The sequence below is a fragment of the Pteropus medius genome, unplaced genomic scaffold, assembly GCF_902729225.1.
Source record: "Pteropus medius unplaced genomic scaffold, Ma_sr-lr_union100, whole genome shotgun sequence".
NCBI lineage: Eukaryota > Metazoa > Chordata > Mammalia > Chiroptera > Pteropodidae > Pteropus > Pteropus medius.
The window spans coordinates 2,334,472-2,361,387 of record NW_024344371.1 but is presented as its reverse complement, the minus strand read 5'-3'; the positions used below and the strand labels follow the sequence as shown (position 1 = coordinate 2,361,387).

At 41.9% G+C, this 26,916-nt stretch overlaps 1 protein-coding gene across 6 annotated transcripts in view; it reads right to left on the bottom strand.

Annotated features, from left to right (window-relative positions):
• HHAT (hedgehog acyltransferase) overlaps positions 1-26,916 on the bottom strand; it is a 177,253-nt gene that overhangs the window by 87,098 nt on the left and 63,239 nt on the right. For all 6 annotated transcript variants that reach the window (XM_039870324.1, XM_039870323.1, XM_039870325.1 and 3 more), the window contains one exon: positions 8,215-8,365. In XM_039870324.1, coding sequence (XP_039726258.1) covers positions 8,215-8,365 — 151 coding nt within the window. The remainder of the gene's footprint in view (positions 1-8,214; positions 8,366-26,916) is intronic.

Genomic DNA, 26,916 nt, shown 5'->3' with positions numbered 1-26,916 from the left:
CAACGGTAAGGTCATATCCACAGACACTGCTTTCCAGAAGCCTGGTGGGCTAGCTCTCCTATCTAAACAGTCCCACAGGGAACTACATACTTCCCTGCAATGGGGATCAGGAGGGCAGCCTTCCAAAATCCAAGGAAGGTTGTCTGCAGGTCACAGTCAGCTCCCAACAGAGGTGGGACATTCCTTCCTGGATGGCAGAGTCCAACATCTATGAGCTTCTTACCCACGAGGAGCAATTTTAGGGGAACAGAGGGAAGAGAGCAAAGAAAAGAGAAGTCTGCATGTAAGAAAATGAGTTGGAAGACAAATGCATCCTTGGGACAACAAACGGGGTCAATCCATTTTTCCTAGGTTTTTGTGACTGCAGACCAGTGACCTCCATGTGGTTTAGGTGCCTTGAGCTAAGTCTGGCTGGCCTGATTGCTTATCTTCTTATTGAAGAGCCACACCCCAAGGCCCCTCCCGGCCTTGGAGCTGATTGGGTTCATCCTCCCCCTGCCTCTTCAGTCCCTCTGGAGCCCCATTCCCTGGAAACACCCACGAAAGCTCCCACCGAAGTTCTTCTTGGGCCCAGTCCTTGTTACCCATGTGAATGTAAGATACTAAATACTCAGGCACATTTCCAGTCACTCACAGCCATCACCCAGGGAGTCTACAGAGTCATGGATGTCAAGGAGAAGGAGTCCTGAGGAGTCATCTAGCCCAGGCCAGTGCCTCTCAAATTATAATGTACAGAAAATCTTGTTAAAAAGCAGATTCTGATTCAGTAGGACTGAGGTGAGACCCAAATTCCTGCATTTCTAATAAGCTCTCAGGACAGGCTGATGCTGCTCTTCCTCAGACCACACTCTGGACAGCAAGGCTCTTGCTAAAAACAGTCATTTGCTACATTAAAGCAACATACCAAATACAAAATAAGTAAGGTATGGCCATCCCTGGCCTCCAAAAGCTCAATGAGCTGGACACAATGATTGCATTAACACATATAAGTATTAAAATACACGAACATACAAAGTACCATGAAGCAAAGAGGAACAAGTGACCCTTCTACCTAGGGAGTTGAGCACAGCTCAGACAGAAAAGGTGTCACTGAAGCTAGGACTGACTTGAAGAGTCAGTGGTACTTTGCCTGATAGAGGAGCAGTACTAAGCGAGCCCTGAAGACAAGAAGCGGCACCAAGGTCATGGAGGTTTGTGCAGAGCTGGATGGGCTGAACTGAGGACAAGGACTAGTCTGTACCACCGTAATACACGGCGAGTGAGAAGCACTTGAAATGGTAGCTTGGAGCCGAGGTTTGTATGTCATGCTTAAGAGTAAAACATTCTTTCCAAGCATGGCAAGCAAAGAATTAGTCTTAACTTTTACCCTGTAGGTTGAGTATAGCTTACAATACTTAGCGGAAGACACAGTATTCATCTTGTTCATCAGGTAAGCAGCTGGACAGAGAATTTTGTTTGCATACCAAGAAAAAAGCCTTGCTTTTACTGTTGTAAGGACAGGTCCTAAAGGGCTTCCCTCCAGCATGCACCCAGGTCCTCACCTTCCACTGTAACAGAGCAAGAAGACTTCTCTCAGCTCCTCCCTCAGAAAAACCCCATCCCTACAGACAAACAGCTGTCAAACTCCTCTGTCATATCAAAGTCTGAATTGAATCTCTTTTCTTCTTTTAAGTCCGCAATCTTTCTCCTCATCTGATAGCAAAGACGTGGCACAATGTCTGATAAAATAATGATAGTAATTAAGAAAGGCGTACGTTCTTCATTCCTTCCAAGGCAGATTCATTCTCAAGAACACTGCTAGCAGACACAATATTTTGGCACACCACGTAGTAACACTAATGAGAAAACTAGGGAGATACAGAAGCTGGAGTGTCGTGAGTGGCCACCCCTGTGCCTGGTACACCCACAGCAACGATACGCCCATGCAGGCTACAGAGAGAAACCGCTCAGCTGCCAGATCGAAATAATATTTGAAAATTTCACTCTTAAGACCTGGTAAGCAAAATTTCAGAGAAGACTGACCAGTTGTTGACTCACCATAGATTTCCCAAGTGCCCACTCACTGCTGGGCACCAAGGAGGATGCCAGGGACGCAGTGTTAAATAAGAACAAGATGTGATCAGCGCCCTCAGAGAATTTACGGTCCGGTGCCATGTGAGCGAGGAAAGAAACGATGACTGTGTGACTGTTGCCATGAAAAGTACAGGTGTTCGTTCCAAGAGGTGGTATTATAATATCTCTATCTTCCAGAGGAGGAAACTAAGACACAGGCCAGGATTCAAACCTAGGCAGTCAGGCTCCAGATCGGGGTTCTGGTGACCGGTAACTAACGCGAAAGCCCTCCATTTGAAGATGCCTTGCATCAGACAGCTGCTCACCCTAAAAGCCTTCAGGCTGAGAGTTCGCTTAGTAATATGTGAACTGAAAACATCTCCGACACAGAGAGAAATGGAGAAGAGGGGAGAGTAACTGTCTTTGAAGTGAAAATAAATCCAGGAAGCTAAACAAAAGGATGGTTCATAAAATCTCTCTCAACTTGCTATTCCCTTTCCACTTTGATTTACGCGAGTCTGTGCTTCGAGGAAAAGGTAAGGGGATTTTGAAATATGAATGTTAGAAGAAGAAAAATGTTTTCTGAGTCTGTTGAGATGGGCTCATAAGAGAAAAGAAATGTCTAAGAGAGGAACCCAAAACTGTGAGGTAATACAAATGTCCTGCAGGTAGAAACTTTGCAAAAAGAACTTCATAGGGGTGAGGGAGAGGTCACACTGGTGGTGCAGCTTACTGCGACCCCCATGCTTTCTTTCGGAGTCTCGTGCCTTTCACATATTATTGCCACCTGTACCGCCTTCCACCTCCTCAACCACCCACCCTCTCGGGCCTTTCTTTTCTGGGAAATGAAAAAACAAACTGTACAAAGTTTACTTTCACATCTGTAATTATGACTTTTAACTAATGTTTTGGTGTCTACAGCGTGCCTGCTTTAGTAGATGACCCCATCCAGGAACCCTCAAAACAACTCCGTGAGACAAGTGCTATGATGAGCCCTATTTTAAGATGGTTAAATAAATTGCCCAATTTCATGAGTAGCGGGGCTGGGAGCACTTTAGCACCGGGACACTAGTGGTCCCCACCCAACGTGGCTGGGCCTACTACGACGATAGAACTGGAAAGGAACACAGACATCATCTCATGACAAAGTCTGTCTTTTATTCAACAGATGAAGAAACTGAGGCAAAAACAATCTGATCAAGCTCCCTCCTCTGAGAGCAGAGGCTATGACTTTTCCACTATGGTCTCTATCTCTGAATTGTCACACCTCCGGCTCAGAATTGGACTCAGCCAGTCTCATCACTGCCCAGTGCTTTCTCAGCCTGGCCCATCCTCAGGCTAATCTCTCAATCATCTCTGGCTTCGTTAGATTTTCAAGTGCAAGAAAAAGTAAGAAGCTACCACTTTCTGAGGACCTACTATACGCCAGGTTCATGCAACCCTCATGTCACTGCTATGAGGCAAGTACTATTGTTACCTTCATTTTAGAGATAATGAGGTTGGCCAAGAGAATTTTTAATTATTTGCCCAAGTCACGCAGCTAGTAAATAGCAAGCTCTGAGTGACCAGGCGGCCTCCTCCAAAAAAGTGAACTCTCACCTTCAGCACCTATTCCATCTTTTCTCCTTCATGTTCAAGTTGCCCTCGCTTTCTGCCCAGCAATGCCGGTAGATAGTATGTATATTTCACCAACTCCATGCTTGCCATCCTGCCTTGCAACTTGAGATTAAACAGGATACAAAAGGAGGACTCTGGCAAGGCCAGCAGTTGTATAGCTGGTTTTCATCATCTACCACAGGCCTGGACCAACTCTCCACCTAGAGACCTAAATTACTCTATTGGCCTGACAGCTATGCAATCGATGCCCCACTGAAAGAAGGGTCTCAGGCACCCCCCATCCCCAGCCCAAACATGTCCCAGTATATTAAGGTCTAGCAGCCACCAACAGTGCCCAGATCCCTCTGGGATAAGCAGTGATGCATGAGTTTGCCTGTGAAGATCTGAGAGCATCATAATTCAAGAAATGCAGAGGGCGAGCTGAGCGAGATTCCTGAGATAATTGAAATTGACCCATAACTCACCAGCCGCCAGGGGAAATTCTATCACTTTGCACACTTTGCTTCCATGGCTTGAGATCAAATTAGGGGAACATGATCGGATTTCTAATTTGAAACCTTGGACATGCAATGTCATCTTTAATGACTCCTGGCAAAAGATGGTCATTACAGATCTCAGCCTTCCGAAATTAAAACATGAAACCTAAAAATTAAGCAGAAAATTCTCAATTTCTCAGGTTCAACAGTTGCAGAAAAATCATGCAAGTGGGAAAACACATACTCCGAAGGGTTTTGTTATGCGTGCAAATATCGGAGCAGAAATTATATGAAAGAGAAGAGCTAGAAGGAAAAAGTAAAATAAACAAACCCATAGAGATCCTCACTTTCAGGTTTGGGCCACCTGAGTGAATAGTAATTTTGCATGACCAATTTCGACTGTCACGTCAGGGAACATTCTCTCTCTGCTGATGGCCAATTTCATCTGCTCTATGATGTAGAGCTCAGATTCCTCTGATGTGGTGGACTGCCAGCCTCAAGTCTTCTCTCACTGCTAAGAAGACTGAAAGACAGTGCAGTCAGTCAGCACGGGGTCCCGGTATGTACGACTCCTTTAAAATGCGAGGCTAAAAACTCGTCTCTCATCATCAGTTCTAAACCTCCTCATTCGGTGTGGATTTTCTAGAAGTTCAGGGAACCATTAAACCATCTCTGGAGGTTGTTTGCAAATCTCTTCCCTCAACTTCCCATCCACCCTGCCTTTTGTGGGTCACCTTGGAGGTGGCTGCCACGGTCCAGCAGAAAGGTCTGCATTTCCAGCTTCTGCATTTGCTCCTGACACGATTCTGCTCAGATCACTATCCAGGAAGAGGGAGCAATTCCCTGTCTGCAGCAAGGCCTCAATAGATGCCCCAGAAATATTAATGTAAAGTTAGATGTAAATGAAAACTACAAACTCGAAACTTTATTTTCTCCTGCCGTGCATTCGTACAGAGGACAGTTAGAGAATGGGGACCAGGGCCAGCGTAGGACTGTGCTACTGGACCCTGGACATGGGCACGGGACACGTCCTCCTAAGCTTGGAGGAGCACCTGCAAACAGCACAAAAGATAAACTATAAGTTTTATCCTTTTATCAATAAAAAAATGTCTTCTGCTGAGCCTTTAATTGTGCACTACAGCTCAGAGAGAGTTTAAGCTCCTTGCTAAATTCAACTACTTAATGTGGGATGGTCACTGTGTACAAAAAAATAAAGACCCACAAATTCACCCATTTCCAAGTATAACTGGCAAAAGAGAAAACCTTCAAAAAACTAAAACGAATGTAAAGGGGTAAACTGGCACCCATGCACGGTAAAGGAAGACAGGATAAAAGTCTAGGTCGCTCCCAGGAAAGACCATGCGTGTTATTTCGTTATCTGCCCCCTTGTGAGCATCTCCCTTTAGAACCATATGCCTCCCAGGGGCCACCCTAGAGCCTCGTCCTCCTCAGAGTAACTTTTCATTATTACTCTCTTGCCCAAGTGGTAACTAAGAGGAGGAAAGAATACGTCAGCAACCTGGGGTCTATTTGAGTCTAGTTCTAGTGAAGAATGACAGGGCTTGGCAGACATATTCTCTCCACCTCTGTGGTTTGTATACAACTGAGGGTCTTGGACAAAAAAAAAAAATTAATTAGTTAATTAATTAAAATAATAAAGGACAAGAAGACAACCAATCTCAGTGTGAAATACAGTTAACTGTCTAAACTGCCTCTTATGATAATCGATGGGCTATTATTTACGGACACTGAGCCAGGAGCCTGGAGCCAGCATGCCTGCCCGGAAGTCATGGTTTTTTATTATGCCAACTGACACTGGAGAAGCCCTTTTAGGAGAATGTGCTTCCCGAGAAATGCATTAGTGCAAGCATTCACAGCAAGGAGGCAGAGGGATCATGCTAGGAACACACCAGGCACTTGAGACACATCCCCCAAATCATGCTGAGTCCTGACCCATTTATTCAGTAAATTACTTTTACGAGTAGGTCAAAAGTTAACAGAGCCTTCCAACCACTCCCTGGCCCCCTAGCTAGAGAGAGCGCCTTTGCTAACCTTGCCATTAAAATCTGGCAACCTGTGGTGAGGATGTGGAGAAAAGGAAGCCCTCAAACACTGCTGGTGGGACTGCAAATTGGAAAACAGTATGGAGGTTCCTCAGAAAAATTTTAAATGGATATACCTTTTGACTTAGCAATTGCACTTCTGGGTATCTATCCAAAGAAAATCAAAACACTAGTTCGTAAAGATCTACGCACCCCTATGTTCATGGCAGCATAATTTACAATAGCCAAGATATGGAAGCAATCGAAATGCCCATCAACGGACAACTGAATAAAGAAGTTGTGGTTCATATATACGATGGAATATTATTCAGCCATTAAAAAACTGAAATCCTACCATTCGCAACAACATGGATGGACCTAGAAGTTATTATGCTGAGTGAAATAAGTCAGATAGAGAAAGACAAATATCATATGATTTAACTTTTTTGTGGAATCTAAGGAACGAAAAGAACAAACTAAAAAAGCAGACTCACAAATATAGAGGACAATCTGGTGCTGGCCAGAGGGGAGGGGGTTTGGGGGGCTGGGAGACAGGAGTGAAGAGTTAAAGAAGTACAAATCAGTAGTCGATAGATGGTCTAGGGATGGGGAGCATGTCATAGGGAAGGCAGTTAGCATTAATGTGATGGCTAGATGGAGAGCCAGAGGGGAGAAAAAGCTATCAGGGGATCATTGCACAAACCATATAAATGTCTAACCAATGGACTGTATACTTGAAACAATAAAATAAAAATTTTTTAAAGGCTGGGCAACCAATGACATTCAATGAAGTAATTATGGGCTAATCAAAGCAATTGTCTAATATTCTTTGCAATAACCAGATGACATTTCTAATCCAAAAAAGCAAACTGGATCAAAAATTTAATGTTTACAGAGGCATAGATAAATTCAGCATCTACGATAATCTACTATGGGACACCGGGACGTTGTGTGATGTCCACTCCTTTTGTAATGACAATATTAGACATGGTAACAGTCACTAAGCTCTTCCCCGCCTACGCTTTACTCTTCTGCCACAGAGATGAAATGTAAGACTGAACAAGCCCCATAAATGAGCCAAAATGGCAGCTGTAAGTAAGGCCAACACTAGGGTGAGGCAAATGGAGACGCCTAAAGAACAAAATGTAAGTAGGCACCGACTCCCATGGACGTGCAAGGCCCCATGCCAAGGCTCTTACACTAAGTTTGCAAGTGCAAAAGCAAAGCCTGTCACTTGTTACGTACTGGAAGGGATGAGGAAGAAAGAAGCAGCAAGCAAGCCCCGCTGGAGGGCGACTGGAAAGAGCAGCGGGGCTGTGGGATCTTCTGGAACAAAGACTCCAGGCCGACCTGGGGCAAAGTCAGGAAGAGTAAGAAAACTTAGGATAAGCATCTGTCTACCCATGTGCGCCAAGTATAGGACTAATGTACGGGTAAAAGCTAACATCTGTTAACATCTACTACGTGCCAGATGCTTTAAATGCATTAGCTTATTTAATCTCCACAACAACTCTTGGAGATAGGTATTATTTATCATCATCATCAATCATCATCATCATCATATCATCATCATCATCTAGGAAATTAAAAAATGGAAACTTAGAAAGATTTAGTAAATTGCTCTAGATCTGAGAGCTAGTATGTGCCGACACTGGCCTATGCTATTATCCTAAGTCTATTTTCTTAATCAACAGTCTCATAAATAGAGATGTCAAGAAAAAGACAGCAAAAAAATAATCCATATACAGCAGCATGTCCCAAGTTAGTAAGAAAGCATGTTAGACATAACTCTTTACGCATCTGCACAATGTCTTGGTGAGAAACTTTCTTACCTCACATAGCTCTGTAGCCTGACAATATTTTCAAGAGGTCAGAAAGTATAAATTATCCTGTTAGACAGATAAAGAAACTGAAGTGCCTATTACAGCCTGAGTGAGGGACAGAGGCCCGAGCTCTTTGAAGCTGACCAAATCGTGGCTCCTCCCACTGGACACTCCTGAAGGGCTGTAATAAACCAAGCCACTGACCTCCACATCCCTGTGAAACTGAACATGGTGCTCACACAGCGAGGAAGCGGGGGAGGCGTGAGTCCATCCAGGCGCATGAGCAGAGCTGGGACGCCAAAAAGCACCAGGTACTTCACATAGAAAAAGAGCACTTGGGCCAATGCCAGTCCTCCTGAAAGACACAGGGACCCGTTAGATTCAGCAACAGGAAGTAGAGCCATCTCCTGGGAAAGATGCAACATTCCAGGAGATATGCCACCTGCTCCCCCTTCTCCACCCACTCTCCTTCCCGTCAACTCTTATAGTTTAAAAGTCACCCACATTGGTTTTGACCAATGAAATTTTTAGGTTCACAAATACAAAATCTCCTTTATTATTGGACAGGCAATGAGGCTTCTTAGTAGGCATGCTTTTATAGATACGAGGAAAAGGCACACTTAAAAACATCTATATTGCATTGCAAAACTGTTAGAAAGGGAAAATCCAGTCTAAACTCTTTCAAAACCTTGCATGAGTTCACACCCACGAGGATGGCTAGAATCAAAAAGTCAAATCAACAAAAGTTGGCAAAGATGTGGAAATACTGGAACTATCATATACTGTTGGTGGGAACGTAAAATGGTGCAGCTGCTTTGGAAAACGGTTTGGCAGTTCTTCAGACAATTAAACATAGAGTAACCACATGACCCAGCAATTCCACTCTTTGGTATATACCCAAGAGAAAGGAAAACATCCACACAGAAACTTATACCCGAATGTCCACAGCAGCATTATACGTAACGGCCAAAAGCTGGAGACAACACACCTGTCCATCGACAGAAGAACAGATAAACTGTGGTCTACTCTACAACGAACTATCACCCAGCCGTAGAAAGGAATGAAAAACTGACACGTGCTACAACATGGATGAATCTTGAAAACATCATGTTAAGTGAAATAAGCCAGACACAAAAGACCATATATTATATGATTTCATTCATATGAATGTCCAGAATAGAAAAACAGACAGAAACAAAGACAGAAAATTAATCCCCTCCTGCCCTGGGTGCAGGGCAGGAGAGGATTATGGGAGGGTGGTAGCTACAGGGTGGGGATTCTTTCTGAGGTGATAAAATGATCTAAAATTGGCAGTGGTAAGAGTTACACATATCCAAATACACTAAAAGCCACTGAACTGTACACTTTAAATGGGTGAATTATATGGTACGTGAACTATATCACAATAAAGCTGTCACAAAATAAAAATACAAGGGCCCCAACCTGCAGTAGCCAGTGGCCTCTTGGCCTCAGCAGCACCTTTCTGGGGTGAGAGGAACACAGGGTGCAGGTGCTGGATGAGATGTGAGGCCTGAGATGCACACTATGGCCCCTACAGGTCCGCCTGTCCCCACTGGGAGTGACCCACAACTCCAGCTGGGGCTCGGTGTGCTCTACCAACTATGGCCTCTCCTGGCCTTCCTGGCCAGTCGTCACTTCGACCTCTTTGCCCTCGGGGAAGGAGGAGGGCCTTGGGCTCCAGGCTGACATGAGACCTCAGACCTGGGCAAGGTGCTGGCCCCATCCTCACTGGCCTCAGCAGCCACGTGAGCAGGTGAGGCAAGTCTGCCAGAGCAGTACCCACAAGGAGAAGGCCAAGGGCAAAGCGTGTGAGGAAGCCCTGGAGAAGATGACTAGGGGCCACACGCAGTCCGACCTCAAGACCGCCTTCTGCAGGGTGCAGGAAGTATTGCAGGGCAGGTTAGTGCCATTGACCAGGTCATCCATGGGTTATTCAGAAGGAAATAACTAAGCCTTAAGGAAGGGCAAGCAGAAAATATTACTGTCTGGCCCTCTTGATGTTACATGAGGATCTACGAAAGAATGTCACTACTATGGACTATGTGGCTGTAAATGGTAACTGTGCCAGAAGAAACACATAAGCCATTTTCTGAATATTCAGTTTGCGCGATGGCATATAGTGGTTCAAATTTGAAAGCCACATGTCCTACAAGGAGAAAACCCCAAGAATCCCTCATTCCCATTCCGGAATGGTCAGACAGGGTCTTCAGACTTTTGGAAACCAGACTACAATCGTATCTGCTGGAAGGGCCGGGTATAAAATTGCAGCATTCTTGGATGTGTCTGATAAGAGTCAAGATGAAAAAAAGCTGACATATGTGCGTAAATATACACGTATGTACATATGTGTATTATGTGTATATACGTACGTACATTCATCGAGAAGTAGGATTTATGCACTAGCAGTTCCCTCTTAAAAGCATTTGGTGGGGCACATGACTACCCTGAACAAAGACGAATCAGTTCCACTGGCTGAGATGGCAATGAGGTGGCTTCTAAAATCCTCCAGAAAGAACCACCATCAGGCTCTCGTCAAAAAAATCCTAGAGCCAAAAATGACAGGACGTGAGTAAGAATGACTAACTGAAGGGCATGATGCTTCCGGAACTAAAAACGATCAGCCTGGAGAATGGAAGGCTGCAGGAGGCCCGTGGAAGCGTGGGCACGGGGCCCATCCGAGCTCTCAGCTACGCAGCTTCAGAGAATTCCTTTCCCTGTTAACGGGACGTGAGATCGGGGAGAAGTTGCTTCTCGTCGCAAACGCTGCCTTTAATTTGTACAGTTGTCATATCTGAGGCATAGGAATTAAAATCCACAGCTGAGTCTATGTTTTATGAGTCACCATTTATACATTTGTTAGTACTTTCATATAGAACTGGGCTAAAGAAAGGGTTGATTTTTTTATAGGAACTTAATATAACTCTATGTCTAGATCTAATTAAAGACAAGGTAACTGGAGATTTTTACACCAATATGGATGGAACCATAAGCTACATACTTTTCAATATGCAACAAGTATTCTATTTATCTGTTATTGAATATTTTTTATGGATCAAGACACAAAGGGTTTAAATTTGTTTTTTTCTTGATATTTTAATAACTAGTTCACAAACCTATAGAAAAAAATGCATACTGGTTTTTAAAGTGTTATAATTATAACATCTGTATTGTTTAATTTTTAAGAAAATTGTGTTTGTACCAGAATTGAATGATTTTGCTGTCTTGCTGTTGATCATCATCACTATGAAAGTTGCATGGCTCATTATTCTTTCCCCTTGACCTAAAAATTAGTCTTTCCCTTGTAAAATGTGGTCTAAGGTTTCAGGGTTAACTCTACAGATTTTGTTGCCATCTTCTACCAGGCATACAATATGATAGAAGGCAACCTAAGAATATAAATGACTCTACTCTGATTGAAAGTTATTACACATACATATATTGAATTAGCTCTCATTATATCCAAAATACAAAATTTAGCTATTTTTCAGTACTTAAAAAAATTCCTGGGTTTGTATTTAAAAGATTCTCTCATTAGCAAGAGTCATGATTAATTTTGTCTAACCTAACCCTTCTTCCCAAAAAAGTCACAGGTGGCATTCATTTGTTCAACGAGCATGTGCCTGACTGCTGAATCACTAGTGATATACTATGAGAAACAGATCACATATCAAACCAGGTGGGGACTCAGCCTTCAGAGACTCACAGGTCCGTTTCATTAGTCCCATTAACCCTTCACTCAGTGTCTTCTCCTGCCTTTATGCCCTATCACTCCTTTTCCTCTTGGCAAAATCCCAATTATCCTTCAAATCCCAGTTCAAATATGGTCTCTTCCTTGTTACTTCTCGATGCGCCAAGCAGAATTAAGAACTTATTTTTGCATTCATTTCATACATAGTTATTGAGCACCAACTGCTTGTCAGACACCGAATAAAAAAAGAGTGGAAAAAGATGAGAATCTTATGCTATCTGACATATGTTTGTGTACTCGGTTTTCAAAATAAACATCAGATGTCAAATGTCTTATCCCTCTCCCCTCATTGTGATGTTGTAGAATAAGAAAAAGCAAATGGTTGGTTTTGTCAGCATTTCATTACCATTTAGATATGAGGCACACAGACATTATTTCAACAACAGCTAGTGCTTAAACACTGAGCTAAAAAGCTCTCTGACTATATGCGCTTAGGAGATGGGTCTCTAAACTCTAACCACTGAGCAGTTAAGATATCCAAGAACTCAAACGTACACCCACAGAGCTTTATTACATCTTTACCATATAAGAACAACTAACTCTCGATCTTTTCACCCCGCCTCTCTTCACTCGGTCTCCAATTCCTTGCCCAAGCTCCATGGATTTACCACGGTGAAGCACCATTCAATAATGAACTCGAGAAATGTGATCTTTTTGAGCTCTTTCAAGAAAAAAACTATGAATTACCACCTTGATCCTAAGCTCTGTCAAATTGAGGTATAGTTACAGTCTGCTGTATTTTGTCTCTTATAAGATTCTGAAGTTCAAAAGAAAAATGAGTAGATACATGTTATCACGTATTTGTCTAAACCCAGAGCTGCAGAGCACCGAGAATGAACCCTGATGTAAACTATTGACCTTGGCTGATCAGGATGTGTCCGTGTTGGTTCATCGGCTGAACGAATGCACCCTCTCTGACGGGGGATGCTGACAGCGGGGAGGCTGTGCGTCTGTGGGCACAGGGTTACGGAGGTTATCCCTGTCTGTACCTTCCTCTCAATTTTGCTGTGAACCACTTTAACTGGTCTAAAATATTTATGGATAATGATAAGATACCTGAGATATTATTCAAAACAATATGGGAAAGAATCCTGATAAAAGACAGTTGGCTACAAGCCAATAATTGTTGAACCTGTGTGATGAATACATGGGGGTTAATTATATATTTATGCTTTTGATTTTCCAAAATACCAAGTTTTAATTTTTAAAAGGGTAGGCATTAAGATCCTCCATATAAACCCTGAGTTTCAGGCAGGAACACTCGACTTCCTCCTCACCCACCAATCAAATGCATTTGCAGGGGACAAGGAGCAAAATGGACTTATGTCGGCACAGTTCCACCTCCCTGTGAGCACGTAAAATCTGGAAAAGGTAAAATGGAGAGACAATTAGAAGAAGAGGGAGAATGACAGGAGGCAGAATAATGAACTCGCTTATCAGTCCCGGAATAGCTGGGAACCCGCAGCCTCTGAAGTACGCCTCCCTCCAGGAAGATGTCCCATTGTGACCTTCACCAGTTACAACGTAGCTCAAATTTATCTGCTCCTAAGAAAAATCAGGATAACAGTTAATCACAGAGATTCCCAGATCTCTCCTTAACAAATTAGTAGGTTTGGGCCAGAGTCTTGAAATCTGAATGTAAAACAAGTTTTTGGGGAAGTTATGTTCAGTCAAGTTTGATAAATTCTGAGTTAGAAGATCCACACTGTACCCCCTTTACTCACATATAAAAATATATAAAGTGTAAATAGCGATTTTCTTGGGGAAAGTGAGGTTACCTTTCTGTTGCTGTTCATTCCTATTTTCTGATTTTCACGTATAGAAAAGAGACACCTTTCTTGCTAAGGCTGTTGGTTATATGACAGATCTTCAAAGGGAACCTCCCAAACTCATTCTGACACTCATTGATGAGTTATTCAAAAAGAGAATACGCAGAGAATTTAAAAAAAAAAAAAAAATCTTGTGCCATAGGATTGACCTTTAATTTTATTAGCACAGGTATAATTTTGACAACCACGACTTAATCTTGAAGAAACAATACTCCGCTAGCTTGATTCCGAGGGAAGAGCAACCATCTCCCCAGCCCAGTCTAACACTCTTCCTTAGGAAAGCAAAGCCCCAAGTTTTTCTGCTAAAATAAACACCTCTACGAAAAGTCGTGCAAAAAATGACTCTTAGCAAAACTTAACATTACTCTATTCTGCAAGGCAAAGAGTGGTATCAGAAAAAAAACTAAAGTCACTGCCAATTACCAAACTCTCCTCAAAGGGCAAAGATCCTCAGGTAACTCTCTAATCTACTAGCACCCAACATGTGCCACATGAAAGTCTGGAAAATGAATGTGTGGCTAGTGATTTCCTCTGGAGGCTTAATAAAACTTTGTTGAATTGATTTGAATTAAGCGACCTCCATTTTTCTCACTGATCACAATTTGATTTCAGGACGGTTCGCACTTAAATAATACTTTACAATGACTGAGCCATCTAAATTCTCCTAACGTGACCAGTGTTGCAAAGGTGATGACAATTCAGGACTAAGACACTCAACTTCTCTCTCCTAATCGAAAATATTCATTATTGTAGTGGAGGGTGGAGGAAGGCATCATTTAAATCTGAGGGTTCTGGGGAACTGGTCCCAAAGTGAGCTGTTTTGAAGGAGGATTTAGGGAGATGAAAGAAACCTCAAGCAATGGCAGGAGGATATGAAATGGCCCCATCGGGGGCAGGGGGCTGCAGGGAGCACTTGCAGGAACGGTGATGCAGCTTCAGCACCGGGAGCGAGATAGTGAAAGACCTAAGAAACCAAGCAAAAAAAAGGGAGATAATTTGTTTTGTGTTTCAGAAAGATCGGTCTGTAAGAAAGCGGGATGGTTTCTGTTGTTGAGAGATAAAGGGCAGAAAAAGGATGGGGCAGAGAAAAGGACAGAGTAGTATGGCTAGAGACCAGAGTCAAGTTTCAGACGTGGCAAAAGAACCAGGGAGATCGAATTGTCAATTTTAAGTTGTGTGGGTCTCTTCCAAACCTTTATTAAAATCCTCTAACGCACACAAATGCTTTATCTGAACAGATTTTTGTTTGTGCGTGTGTACGTGTGCCTGTATGTGTGTGTGTACGAATCAAATAAAAGAGCCAGGTACCATGTGATAACTAGAGCAATGCAAGATGATCCCTAAACATAATTAACTCCACAAAAGCAAGAGAAAAGAGACGGAGGAGGCCATGATTGAGGCTTCAGGAGAGCACTGGGCTCTGCTCAGTCCAGGGAACAAGAGGTCAAGTCCACTTTATCTAGAAATTAAGGGGCTGGTAGATACTACTTACTGCTAAAATCCAATGACGAGCTCATCTACAGCCTATATATAAAAACATGTCCTACATGAAATCTGAAAACTAGAGTAAAGTAAGAAATGTTTTAAGTTTTCAAGAGAATTTCATGAAAAGACCTTAAAGTGGTAAGACTCAGGGACATCATGAAAACTGGATAAGAATAGACTACCTCTCCCTGGTCAGGAAGCAACACCACCACCCCACCCCCACCTCGATACTTTTCAATTATGCAGGAAAGGCTAATAAAATTGGGCTAATAAAATTTTGTCAAATTTGAATTTCTCAAATGACTACCTAGCTTTTACTGCCACCTTCTGGCCATTTCTAGTATGTCTATCCTGAACTACTTATATTAATAGCCACACACACTCTAAATCAATTATTACAGTCAAGAATTTCTGGCCAATGCAAAAATTCTCAACAAAATGTTAGAAAAACCGATTCAACAGTACATTAAGAGTATTATACACCATAACCAAGTAGGATTCAGTCCAGGGATTCAAGGATGGTTGAACACCTATAAATGAATTAATGCAATACATCACATTAACAAAATAAAAGATTAAAAGCATCTGACCATCTCAATAGATGCAGAAGAAGCATTTGACAAAATTCAACATCTTTTAATAAAAACTCTCAGCAAAGTGGGTATAGAAAGAACATTTCAACATAATAAAGGCCATATCTGATGAACCCACAGCTAACATCACATTCAGCAGTGAAAAGCCAAAAGTCTTTCCTCTAAGATCAGGAACAAGACAAGGATGCCCACTATATCCACCTCCATTCAACATAGTATAGGAACTCCTAGCCACAGCAATCAAACAAGATAAGGAAATAAAAGACATCCAAATTGAAAAAGAAGAAGTAAAACTCATGATGACATGATACTATGTATAGAAAATCCTAAAGACTCCACACACAAAAAAACTATTAGAACTAATAAATAACTTAAGTTGCAAGATATTGAATCAACATACAGAAATTCATTGTATTTCTATACACTAATAATGAGCAATAAGAAAGAAAATAATCCCATTTATGATTATATCAAAAAGTGTAAAATACTTTTAGGAATAAATACTTATAGGAATACATACTTATAGGAATAAATTTAGGAATAAATACTTATAGGAATAAATTTAACCTTGGAGGTGAAAGACCTGTACTCTTAATAAGACGCTGAAGAAAGAAATTAAGTAAGATACAAATAAATGGAAGGATATAGCTTGCTCATGGATTAGAAAGATTAATATTATTAAAATGTCCTTAATACCTAAAGTAATACACAGATTCAACATAATCCCTATTGAAATACCAATAGCATTCTTCTCAGAATTAGAGTAACTAATCCAAAACCCGCATATGAAACCACAAAAGACCCCAAATAGCCACAGCAATCTTGAGAATGAAAAGCAAAGTTGGAGGTATCATGTGCCCTGATATCAAACTATACTACAAAGCTACTATAATCAAAACAGTATGGCACTGTCATAAAAAAACAGACACACAGATCAACGGGATGGAATAGAGAATCCAGAAATAAATCCTGACCTACATGTCCAATTAATTTACAACAAAGGAGGCAAGGATACAGCGGGGTAAAGACAGTCTCCTCAATAAGTGGTGTTGGCAAAACTGAGCAGATACATGTAAAAACAATAAAATGAAATTGGACCATTTCTTTACATCATGTACAAAAAAAAAAAACTCAAAATGAATTAAAGACTTAAATGTAAGACCCCAAACCATAAAACATCCTAGAAAAAAAACATAGGCAATAAAGTCTTTGCCATCACACTTAGCATTATATTCTTGGATATATCTCCTCGAGCAAGGGAAACAAAGGAAAAAATAAACAAATGAGACTACATCAAACTAAAAAGGTTTTGCACAGCAAAAGAAATCATTAAAATGAAAAAGATAAACCACTAAATGGAAGAAGATATTTGCCAGACACATCCAATAAGGGTTAATAACCAAAATATATAATGAAGTCATACAACTTAACACACACACACACACACACACACACACACAATTCAATTGAAAAATAGGCAGAGGACATGAATAGACATTTCTCCCAAGAGGACATACAGATGGCCAGTACAAATATGAAAAGATGCTCAACATCAGTAATCATCAGGGAAATGCAAATTAAAACCACAGTGAGATATTGCCTTACACCTGTCAGAATGGCTAACATAAATAAATCAACAAATAACAAGTCCTGGTGAGGATGTGGAGAAAAGGGAACCCTTAAACGGTGTTGGTGAGATTGTAAATTGGTGCAGCCACTATGGAAAGCATTGTGGAGGTTCCTCAAAAAATTAAAAATAGAACTACCATATGACCCAGCAATCCCACTTCTGGACATTTATCCAAAGAAAACAAAAACACTAATTCAAAAAGATATATGCACCCCTATGTTCGTTGCAGCATTATTTACAATAGCCAAGATATGGAAGCATCCTAAATGTCCATCAATAGATGCATAAAGAAAATGTGGTGTATATATATATATTTGTATATTATTAAATTTACATATAAATGGAATTCCATTATAAATATAATAGTATATTATTCAGCAACAAAAAAGAATGAAATCTTGCCATTTACAACAACATGGATGGACCTACAGAGTATTATGCTAAGTGATTTAAGTCAGACAGAGAAAGATGAATAGTGTATGAGTCCACTTATTTGTGGAACCTTTAAAAAAATAAATAAATGAATAAACAAAATAAAACAGAAATAGACCCACAGATACAGAAAACAAGCTGATTACTGTCAAAGGGGAGGGGGTGGGGGAATGAAAACGAAAAAAAAGATTCTTCAGCCAGATAGAGCATCGAATCAAACCATAACATTGCACGCGGTAAGCCGTGATACCAAGCGTGAGCTCCTGGACAAGGCAGCTGTACGCTGACAAAGTCACCCCAGCCAGGCTGATCTCCCACCCCACCCCCCGCCCCCCACCATCAAAACCGGGGGCAGAGCTGTGTCTGGGGTCAGATGCCCATTAACCAGCTCCCGGAGACTGATCTCTAACACCAGAATGCCAGTTTACCCATTTAGAGTGAGAACTGCCCCCTCTCAGATAACTCGGGCCTCTAGCAAGAGCCCGTTTTCTCTCTAGGTCAGCCACACAGGAAATCAAATTACTCAGAGAGAGTTGCTCAGTGAGGAAGAAATCAGGGCCAGAGCATTGGCCAGAGAACACAGACATCTGATGGCATCCAGCTCTGAGAGACGGAGGCATCGGCCCCACAACAAGGATATTCTGCCACTGGACATGACAAAGCAAATCGCTGGAACACGGTGTCCCTCCCCAGTCACTGCTTGAATGGGATCGTCCAGACTTGCCTTTTGGATGTTTCTCCATCTAGCTCTGACCAAAACACCTCCCTTTCCGGCTGGCAGAATCTTTCCATGAGTATGACTGAAGCCTCCAGTGAAGCTATCATCAGTCAGCTGCTGGCCAAGACTCACTTCTCTGAGCCATCGTGCACGGACATAATCGTCTGCTCCCAGTAATGGGCTGTATTTTCCCTATTTCTAAGTTTTTGGAGGCACCCCAAGGCAGTTCCATGTACTTCCAATTAACAGGAAATGCCAATTGCCATTAGTTGAATAATCGATTAGACGTTTACAAAGAGCTTGTACATCCATATTGCAGCTATTCCTCTCAAGCACCCTTTGGGGTTCTTTGGGTAAATACTATGATTCTTATTTTACAGATAAGGACATTGAGATGCAGAGATGGTGAGTGGTTTTTCCAAGGTCACAGAATTAGTGAATACGGGGTTAAGATTAAAATTCAGATCTCTGGACCCCAACTGAGTCTCTCGAGGACACACCTGCACTTAACAGTGAACATAAAGGAACTCTGTCTAACCGACTGCATTATTCATATACGACAAAAATTTATGGAGTGTCAGTGATTAGCTGCGCACTCTTCCAGGCACTGGGGACACCATGATGACCAGCGTAAATAAAGTTCCTACTTCCATGGAACATGTATTCAGTGGTACGAGACAAACGAGGAAATTTTCAGACGGCGATGAGCCCTGCGCAGAGGGAAAAACAGGGTGATGTGAAGTGCTGGGTGGCTGTTTCTGTTAGGGTCTCTTAGAAAAAGACATTTAAGTCGAGATGGCAGTGACAAGAAGTCAGGCAATGATGAAGGGGAAGAGCATTCCCACCTGAAGGGACAGCTACTGAAACACCTGGGAGGGGAGCAGCTTGCTGTGTCTGGAGAACAAAAAGCCAGCATGGTGGAGGGCAGAGGGCAGAGGGCAGAGGGCAGAGGGCAGAGGGCAGAGGGCAGCTGCTCTGAGACAAGTAGGAGGAAGTGAGCAGAAGCCAAACCTCGTGGTGTTTTGTTACAGAGGATCAGTCGGCTTTATTCAAAGTATAATGGAAAGTCACCACTCTGCCACGGAAAAGTGCTGGTTTTCAACAAAGTCACACCACTCTAGGGCAGGTTTTATATCCCAGAATCCCGAAGTTCCAATCAATCAGACCATTCACTATTCCTAATACACAGTGATTCGAGTCAGTTATGAATATACAATGATTCCATGATCTGGTGAGAGATATTTGAAAAACTCGGAACACAATTCATCCTGTGAGGAGGAGAAAGACTTGTCCCATCTGAAAACCCATATTCCTAGGTGGTAAGTTCACAGCCTCAACATTCGGGCGAATCAAGCTCCCGGAAGCCCAGCCAGACTCCCCAGAGGCACTGGCTGTCTGTCAGCAGGGCTCAGCTCACAAACGCTGGGAGAAACGGCCAGGCTGCACTCCACGCCCACCCCGACAGCAGCATCCCCCTCAGGCCCATCCTGCTCCCCCACAGTTCACTGCTCAGATGGCAGCCTGACAGCTGCTTCCTCCGAAACTCAAAAAAAAAAAAAAAAGAAAAACACCACCTTCCTCTAGCAGAGGGATGTTCAAAAACTTCACAAGGTGGGGAGCAGGGAATGAGACTCGAGAAAAGGGGGGTGGGGTGTATGTATGTCTTCTAAATAGAAATTCATGCAAAAAAAAATAATAATACAGTCTTCTTCGCCTGCTCTTAAACACTGAAGACACTGGGAATGAAAAATGGCAACGAGCGGCAAAGCCTTCGACTTAGGAAATCACCCCCAAGAAATCATCGGCGATGAATTTTAAAAGGCTCATGCAAATATGTTCTGAAACATTAGTCATAACAGGGCGAAATTTTAAATAATGATCAGCAACAGACAATTAGGTGACTAAATAATAGTAAAGACGTAGGAAGGCACACCGCAAAACGAGTAAAATCATACTCTAAAAGAACAGAACCTAAAAGGATATTTCATCACAGAAGGAAAAATTCAGAATATACTAAGCCTAAAAAGTAGGTAATAATGAAAACAGGGCCATGAGGACATCCTTGTAAATGATCTGGACGAGAAACATAAGGGAAGTGGGGAGGCGGAGGGCGCCCGGGGAGACTTCCACAGGTTTATTTTCCACTCTGCACTGCCAGTGTGCTCACTGCTGAGCATGTGACCGTGATTAAAAACTCATTTGGGTAACAGTTGGGCATCAGGAGGATGCAGAGAAAAATTATCAGAAAAGTGAGCACGGTCCTTTTTGGCAAAGACAGCAGGACCTGCACCTCTGTGAAAACAATTACTGAGCTTCCTGCCTGCAGGGGTGCAGCAGGCTTCCGATTTCCTATTTAACCCCCCAGGAGTCCCCATTTACAATTCTTAGATTCTCAGGATATTCGACAACAAGCTGCTGCTCTCTAAAAATCAACACTGAACTTGTAAGACTTGATTACAGTCCACCTCCTGGTCCTTATTTCTCTCTCAATCTCTTTCTCTTTCTCTCTCAATCTCTCTCTCAATCCTCTCTCTCTCTCTCTCTCTCTCTCTCTCTCTCTCAGTTTCTAACCATGTTGAACTTCTTTCATTTCCCCAAATACGCCCTTAGATCTCTCATCTCATCCTTTTCACCTAGGCTGGTCCCTCTGTTTAGAGCACCCTTCCCCCAGCCCTCATTCCCTCCTCTACCTAGCATCTGTTTCATTCTAATCGACCTTCGGGTCCCTTCTTAGACACTACTTCCCCCGAGGAGCCTTTCCACACTCCCCTAGACCGAGCTAGGTCCTCCTCCTCTACACTCCCACAGCACCCTGGACTCCACCATCACAGGACCTGTCACCCTGCACTGCAGTAGATTCTGTGTTTTGTTTTTTTGAAGCAACTCTTTAGACCATGCATTCTGCAAGGACAGAAGCTGGACTTGCCTTTTTCATCTATACGTCCTGATCACCTAAACTAAATCAGTTCATTCCAATCAATCGTTTCATTTGTGAATGAGAGGAGCACAGCTCCTTATCTGTCAGTGTCCGTCTGAACTTCCCACTTTGCCACGAGGCCACACCTCCCGCCCAGGTTCCCTGACCCAAGGTAGGCTGTGACCTGCTTTCGGTTTGTCTCCTAACCTAGATCTGTCTGATAGATGCACTGACAGGCACCACCTAGAGAGGAGTCGGTGCCACATGAATGAGCCAAAGACAGTCTCTGTATGTTGGCCCCTAAGTTGTTCATTTCTTCACACTGGGCTGAGACCCACTGGATCAAAAGCCAAACTCAATTCTTTATGCATTCCACCCCTAAGATTTCATGGTTCATAAAGTCTGCAACAGAGCTTACACTAACGTGGCTGGAGACAGAATCGAGGATAATAAGTACAATAGCAAATGGCATTTATGGTCTTATTTGTAGATCTACAGAAAAGGAAAGAGATATGTTAGCATAATCAGATCCTTCTTGTGCCTTGATTTTTTAAAAGTCATTTGCTATGATACTGAGTAAGCCTGAGATCCTATTAAGAAATGCTAGGAGGAAATAATTCATCATACATGCTTCTGAAGCCCAACTCATTTCTTAGAGAAGGTATAGCTATCCAAAAATATCCAAAAATGAGGTCTCGTTTTACACAAATCAAATAGCACAGTGGATAATTTTCCCCTTGTGAACATTAGCCCAAGTTTGGGCTTTAATCACAAGTGACACTTGGCTAGGAAGAATGACTGAGTATCTGAAGATAATGGCACAGGAAATGGGATTATTAGAGAGGCAAGTATAACTTCAAAGGCTAGAAGTGATCATGGTCTCAGATTACTTATTTTAGGGACTTGTTGATTTGAGTGGTTCTGTCTGCCCATCCTCCAGGCTGCATAATAACTTTCTGCAGAATAAGATACTCTCACCTTTGTATCTTGCTCTGGCTTTGTAGGCATCCACATCTGACGAACCTGTGTACAATACTGTTTGCTGCTGAGGGAAAATCCTCAGGTGCTGTCTATGGTGTCTACCCAAAGAAAATGACCCCCAGCCATCCTTGACAATGAACATGTAATGCAAATACCAGAATAAGAAAAAGAGAAAGACACAGAAGCGATATTTAAAGCAATAACAATAAAGATTTCCCCCAAATTAATGTCAGAAACAAAACCAAAGATCCAGGAAGCTCAGAGGGCACCAATCAGAATTAATGCCCCCAAAACTACACCTAGGCATATCATATTCAAACAGCAGAAAATAAATCCAATCGGCATTTTTTAAAGAAATGGAACACAAAATCATCAAATTTGTATGGAAGCACCAAAGACCCCAAACTGCCAAAGCCATCCTGAGAAAAAAGAACAAGACTGGAGGCATCATTTTGCCCAACTTCAAATTATACTACAAAGCGACAGTAATCAAAATGGCATGGTATTAGCAGCAAAACAGACACATGGACCAGTGGAACAGAATCAAGAGTCCAGAAGTAAACCCATATTTATATGGGCAAACAATTTTCGACAAAAAAGCCAAAAATATACAGTAGAAAAAGGAAAGCCTCTTCAATAAATAGTGCTGGGAAAACTGGAAAGCCACCTTCAAAAGAATGAAACTAGACTGTTGTCTATCACCACACACCGAAATTAACTCAAAATGTATTAAGGACCTGAATATAAGACCTGAAACAATAAAGTGTATAGAAGAAAACATAGAAACTAAACTCAAGGACTTGGACTTAAAGAGGATTTTATGAATTTGACCTCAAAGGCAAGAGAAGTAAAAGCTAAAATAAATGAATGGGACTACATCAAACTAAAAAGCTTCTGCTCAGCAAAAGAAACCGTCAACAAGGTAAAGAGAAAACCATCCAAATGGGAAAATAGATTTGCAAGCAACACCTCCGATAAGGGCCTAATATCCAAAATATACAAAGAACTCATACGACTCAACAACAACAATAACAACAACAAAAAAAAACGATCCAATCAAAAAATGAGCAGAGGACCTGAACAGACACTTCTCCCTAGAGGACATATAAATAGCCTCCGAACATATGAAAAGATGCTCAACATCACTAGCTATTAGGGAAATGCAAATCAAAACCACAATGAGATACCATCTCACACTTGTTAGAATAGTTATAATCAATAGGACAAGTAATAACAAACGTTGGAGAGGATGTGCAGAAATAGGAACCCTCGTACACTGCTGGTGGGACTGCAAATTGCTACAGCCACTATGGAAAACAGTATGAAGTTTCCTCAAAAAACTAAGAATCGATCTACCATAGGATCCAGCAATCCCTCTACTGGGTTATTTACCCCAAAGACTTGAAAACTCATATCAAATATGAAAAGATATTTGCACGCCAGTGTTCATAGCAGCATTATTCACGGTGACCAGGACATGGAAGCAACCGAAGTGTCCTACAATAGATGACTGGCTAAAGGAGCTGTGGTACATATATACAATAGAATATTACTCAGCCATAAGAAGAGATGAAATACTGCCATTTGCAACAATATGGATGGACCTTGAAATAATCATACTAAGCGAAATAAGCCAGACAGAAAAAGTTAAAAATCACATCTATCACTTATACGTGGGATATAAACCTAAAAGCAACAAATGAACAGGACAATCAAAGTGAGACTCACGGACATGGACATGGACAATGAACTAGTGGTTACCAGAGGGTGGGGGAGTAGGGGGAGGGGAGGTAGACGGGGGAAAAAATTTAAATCATTTCTTCAATTTAATTAATTAATTAATTATTTTTTAAAAACAGCAGAAAATCAAAGATAAAGGAAAAAAAATACTGAAAAAGAAGCCGGGGGCGGGTGGGGGCCGGGGAAGAGCTAACCTATAGGAGAACAAAGATAAGAATGACATGTAGCTTCTCCTCAGAAAGGACGCAAGCAAGAAGAAAGTGAGGTGAAATATTCAGTGTTTTAAAAAAAGAAACTAGAATTCTGTATCCTATGAAATTATCCTTCAAAAGTGAATGAGAAATAAAGACTTTCTCAGATAAAAAGGGTGGAATTTGTTTCCAGTAAACTTGCCTTACAATCAATGTTTTTAAAAAAAAGTTCTTCAGAGAGAAGGAAAATAATACAAGTCAAAAACTGGGATCAACATTTTTAAAAAAGGAAGAGCACCAGAGAAGGAATGAGTACAGGTAAAATAAAAAATTTTCTTATTCTTTTTAATTGACCTAACAGATAACGGTCTGCTCAAAATAAAAGCCACAATGTTCTGATGATGATGGTTTATACATAAGTGAAATAAACAATAACGACCATACAAGTGACAGGAGAGAGGAATTAGGAACGTATTATCACTACCAGGAAGTGGTGTATGTTATCTGGAAGTGGACTCGGATTAGTTGTAAAGGTGTATTGCGAACTCTAGGGCAACTACTAAAGAAAGAGATGGCAAATAAGCATATAAAAAGATGCTCCACCTCATATGTCACTAGGGAATTGCAAACTAAAGGTACCACTACATACCTATTAGAATGGCAAAAATCCAAAACATGGACAACACCAAATGCCGGCAAGGATGTGGGGCAACAGGAACTCTCATTCGTTGCTGGTGGAAATGCAAAATGATACAGCCACTTTGGAAAAACAGTTTGGCAGTTGCTTATAAAAATAAGTATACTCTTACCATATAATCCAGAAACAGCAATCCTTGGTCTTTACTCAAAGGATTTGAAAATTTATGTCCACACGAAAACCTGCACAGAGATGCTTGTAGCATCTTTATTCATAATTGCAAAACTTAGAATCAACTAAGATGTTCTTCCGTGGGTGACTGGATCAATAAACCGTGGTGACCCAGACCATGGAATACTGTTCAGCACTGAACAGAAATGCACTATCAAGCCATTAAAAGACATGAGAAGCTTTAAATGCATATTACTAAGTAAAACGAGTCAGTTTGAAAAAGCCGCATATTGTAAGGTTCCAACTCTATGACATTCCAGAAAACATAAAGCTATGGATATGGTAAAAAGGTCAGTGATTGACACAGGCTGGGGAAGAAGGGATGAACAGACAAAGCACAAAGGATTTTAAGGGCTGTAAAACTATTCTACACATTATAATGGCAGATAAATGTCATTCTACATCTGTCAAAACCCACAGACTAAGGGTAAATCATAATGTAAACTGGGGACTTTAGGTGATGACGATGTGTCAGTGTAGGTTCCTTTATTGTAACAGATGTGCCACCCCGGTGCGGATGCCGATAGTGGGAGAAGCTGTGTGTGTTGGGGGTAGGGGGTCAGGGGGTGAATGGGAATTCTCTGTATCTGCCTCTCAATATTGCTGTAAACCTAGAATTGCTCTAAAAATAGTCTTGTTTAAAAAAAGGAAATCATAAACATCTTTGTGGCAGGAGGGCGGGGAGGGAGAGGCAATGGAATTATAGGCACAAACGTGGACTTCTAGGGTCCTAGTTAGTTCTTAATCCGAATGGTAGGTACATAGTGGTCGTAGGTACGCAAGTGGGTGACTCGTTGGCCTTTCCAAGCCAATGGGTTTAGTGTCCTAGCACTGACCTTAGAGTTATAGTTATGCGAGATATCAGCTTTTCCTTACTGTTTAAGCCTCATTTTGAGTTGAGTTTTCCATTATTCACAGTGAAAATAACCCCAACTGATACAGCCTCTTAATTTGGATGCAGTACAAATGGGATTCGATTTAGCATGCACCATCATTCAACCCTATTCTGTTTTGCCTAATCACATCATTAAAACCTTAGAATATTAGTTACCCCAACTATAGAAAAGATTTGTTCAGAAAGAAGAGACTGTCATTAAAACAGCTCAGCATTTTTCCAATCCAAAAACATTCTGATTAAGCGTGTGTGACACCAAGGACAATTAATACATATTTTTTTAATCTATAAATCACCGAACAGATAAGGAGTCCAGTCGGGCTTGTACTACTGCCCTCGGTAGGGAGAGGCTCAATCTGGCCGGAATACCACATATTTCCCATTGGGAAGACAGGCTGGAGGTCAGACCACAAGGCTGAATTTAGTTACCATAGGGAGTTCTCGAAGGAGCAAACAAGGAAATGACGAGGTTTAGTGGCCGCGGTTTCTCCAGGCTGGGTCCCTCCCGGGGACTGTGTCCTGCTGAGCAAAGGGCTTCCACCCCGCCCACTTGCAGACGTAAAGAAACAGGTCGACAGGAAAAAGGGAGCCAACGGAGGGCCCTGCACACGCACAGGCCATTTGTCCGTCGACCAGACGCTTTACGAAGTAAGCCCTCCACCATCAGCGTTTCAATTAATCCTCAAAACAACCCCCAAATTCTGCTCTCAGGACTGACGGAGACGGACAGAGGTTCTGCAAGCCGCCAAAGTTTGCCACGAGCGGTGGGTGGAGCTGGGACACAAGCCCGTGTCTGTCTGATGATAAAAGCTCCTGTTCTTATCCTCCTCACAGCACCCACAAGAACAGCAGGAATGC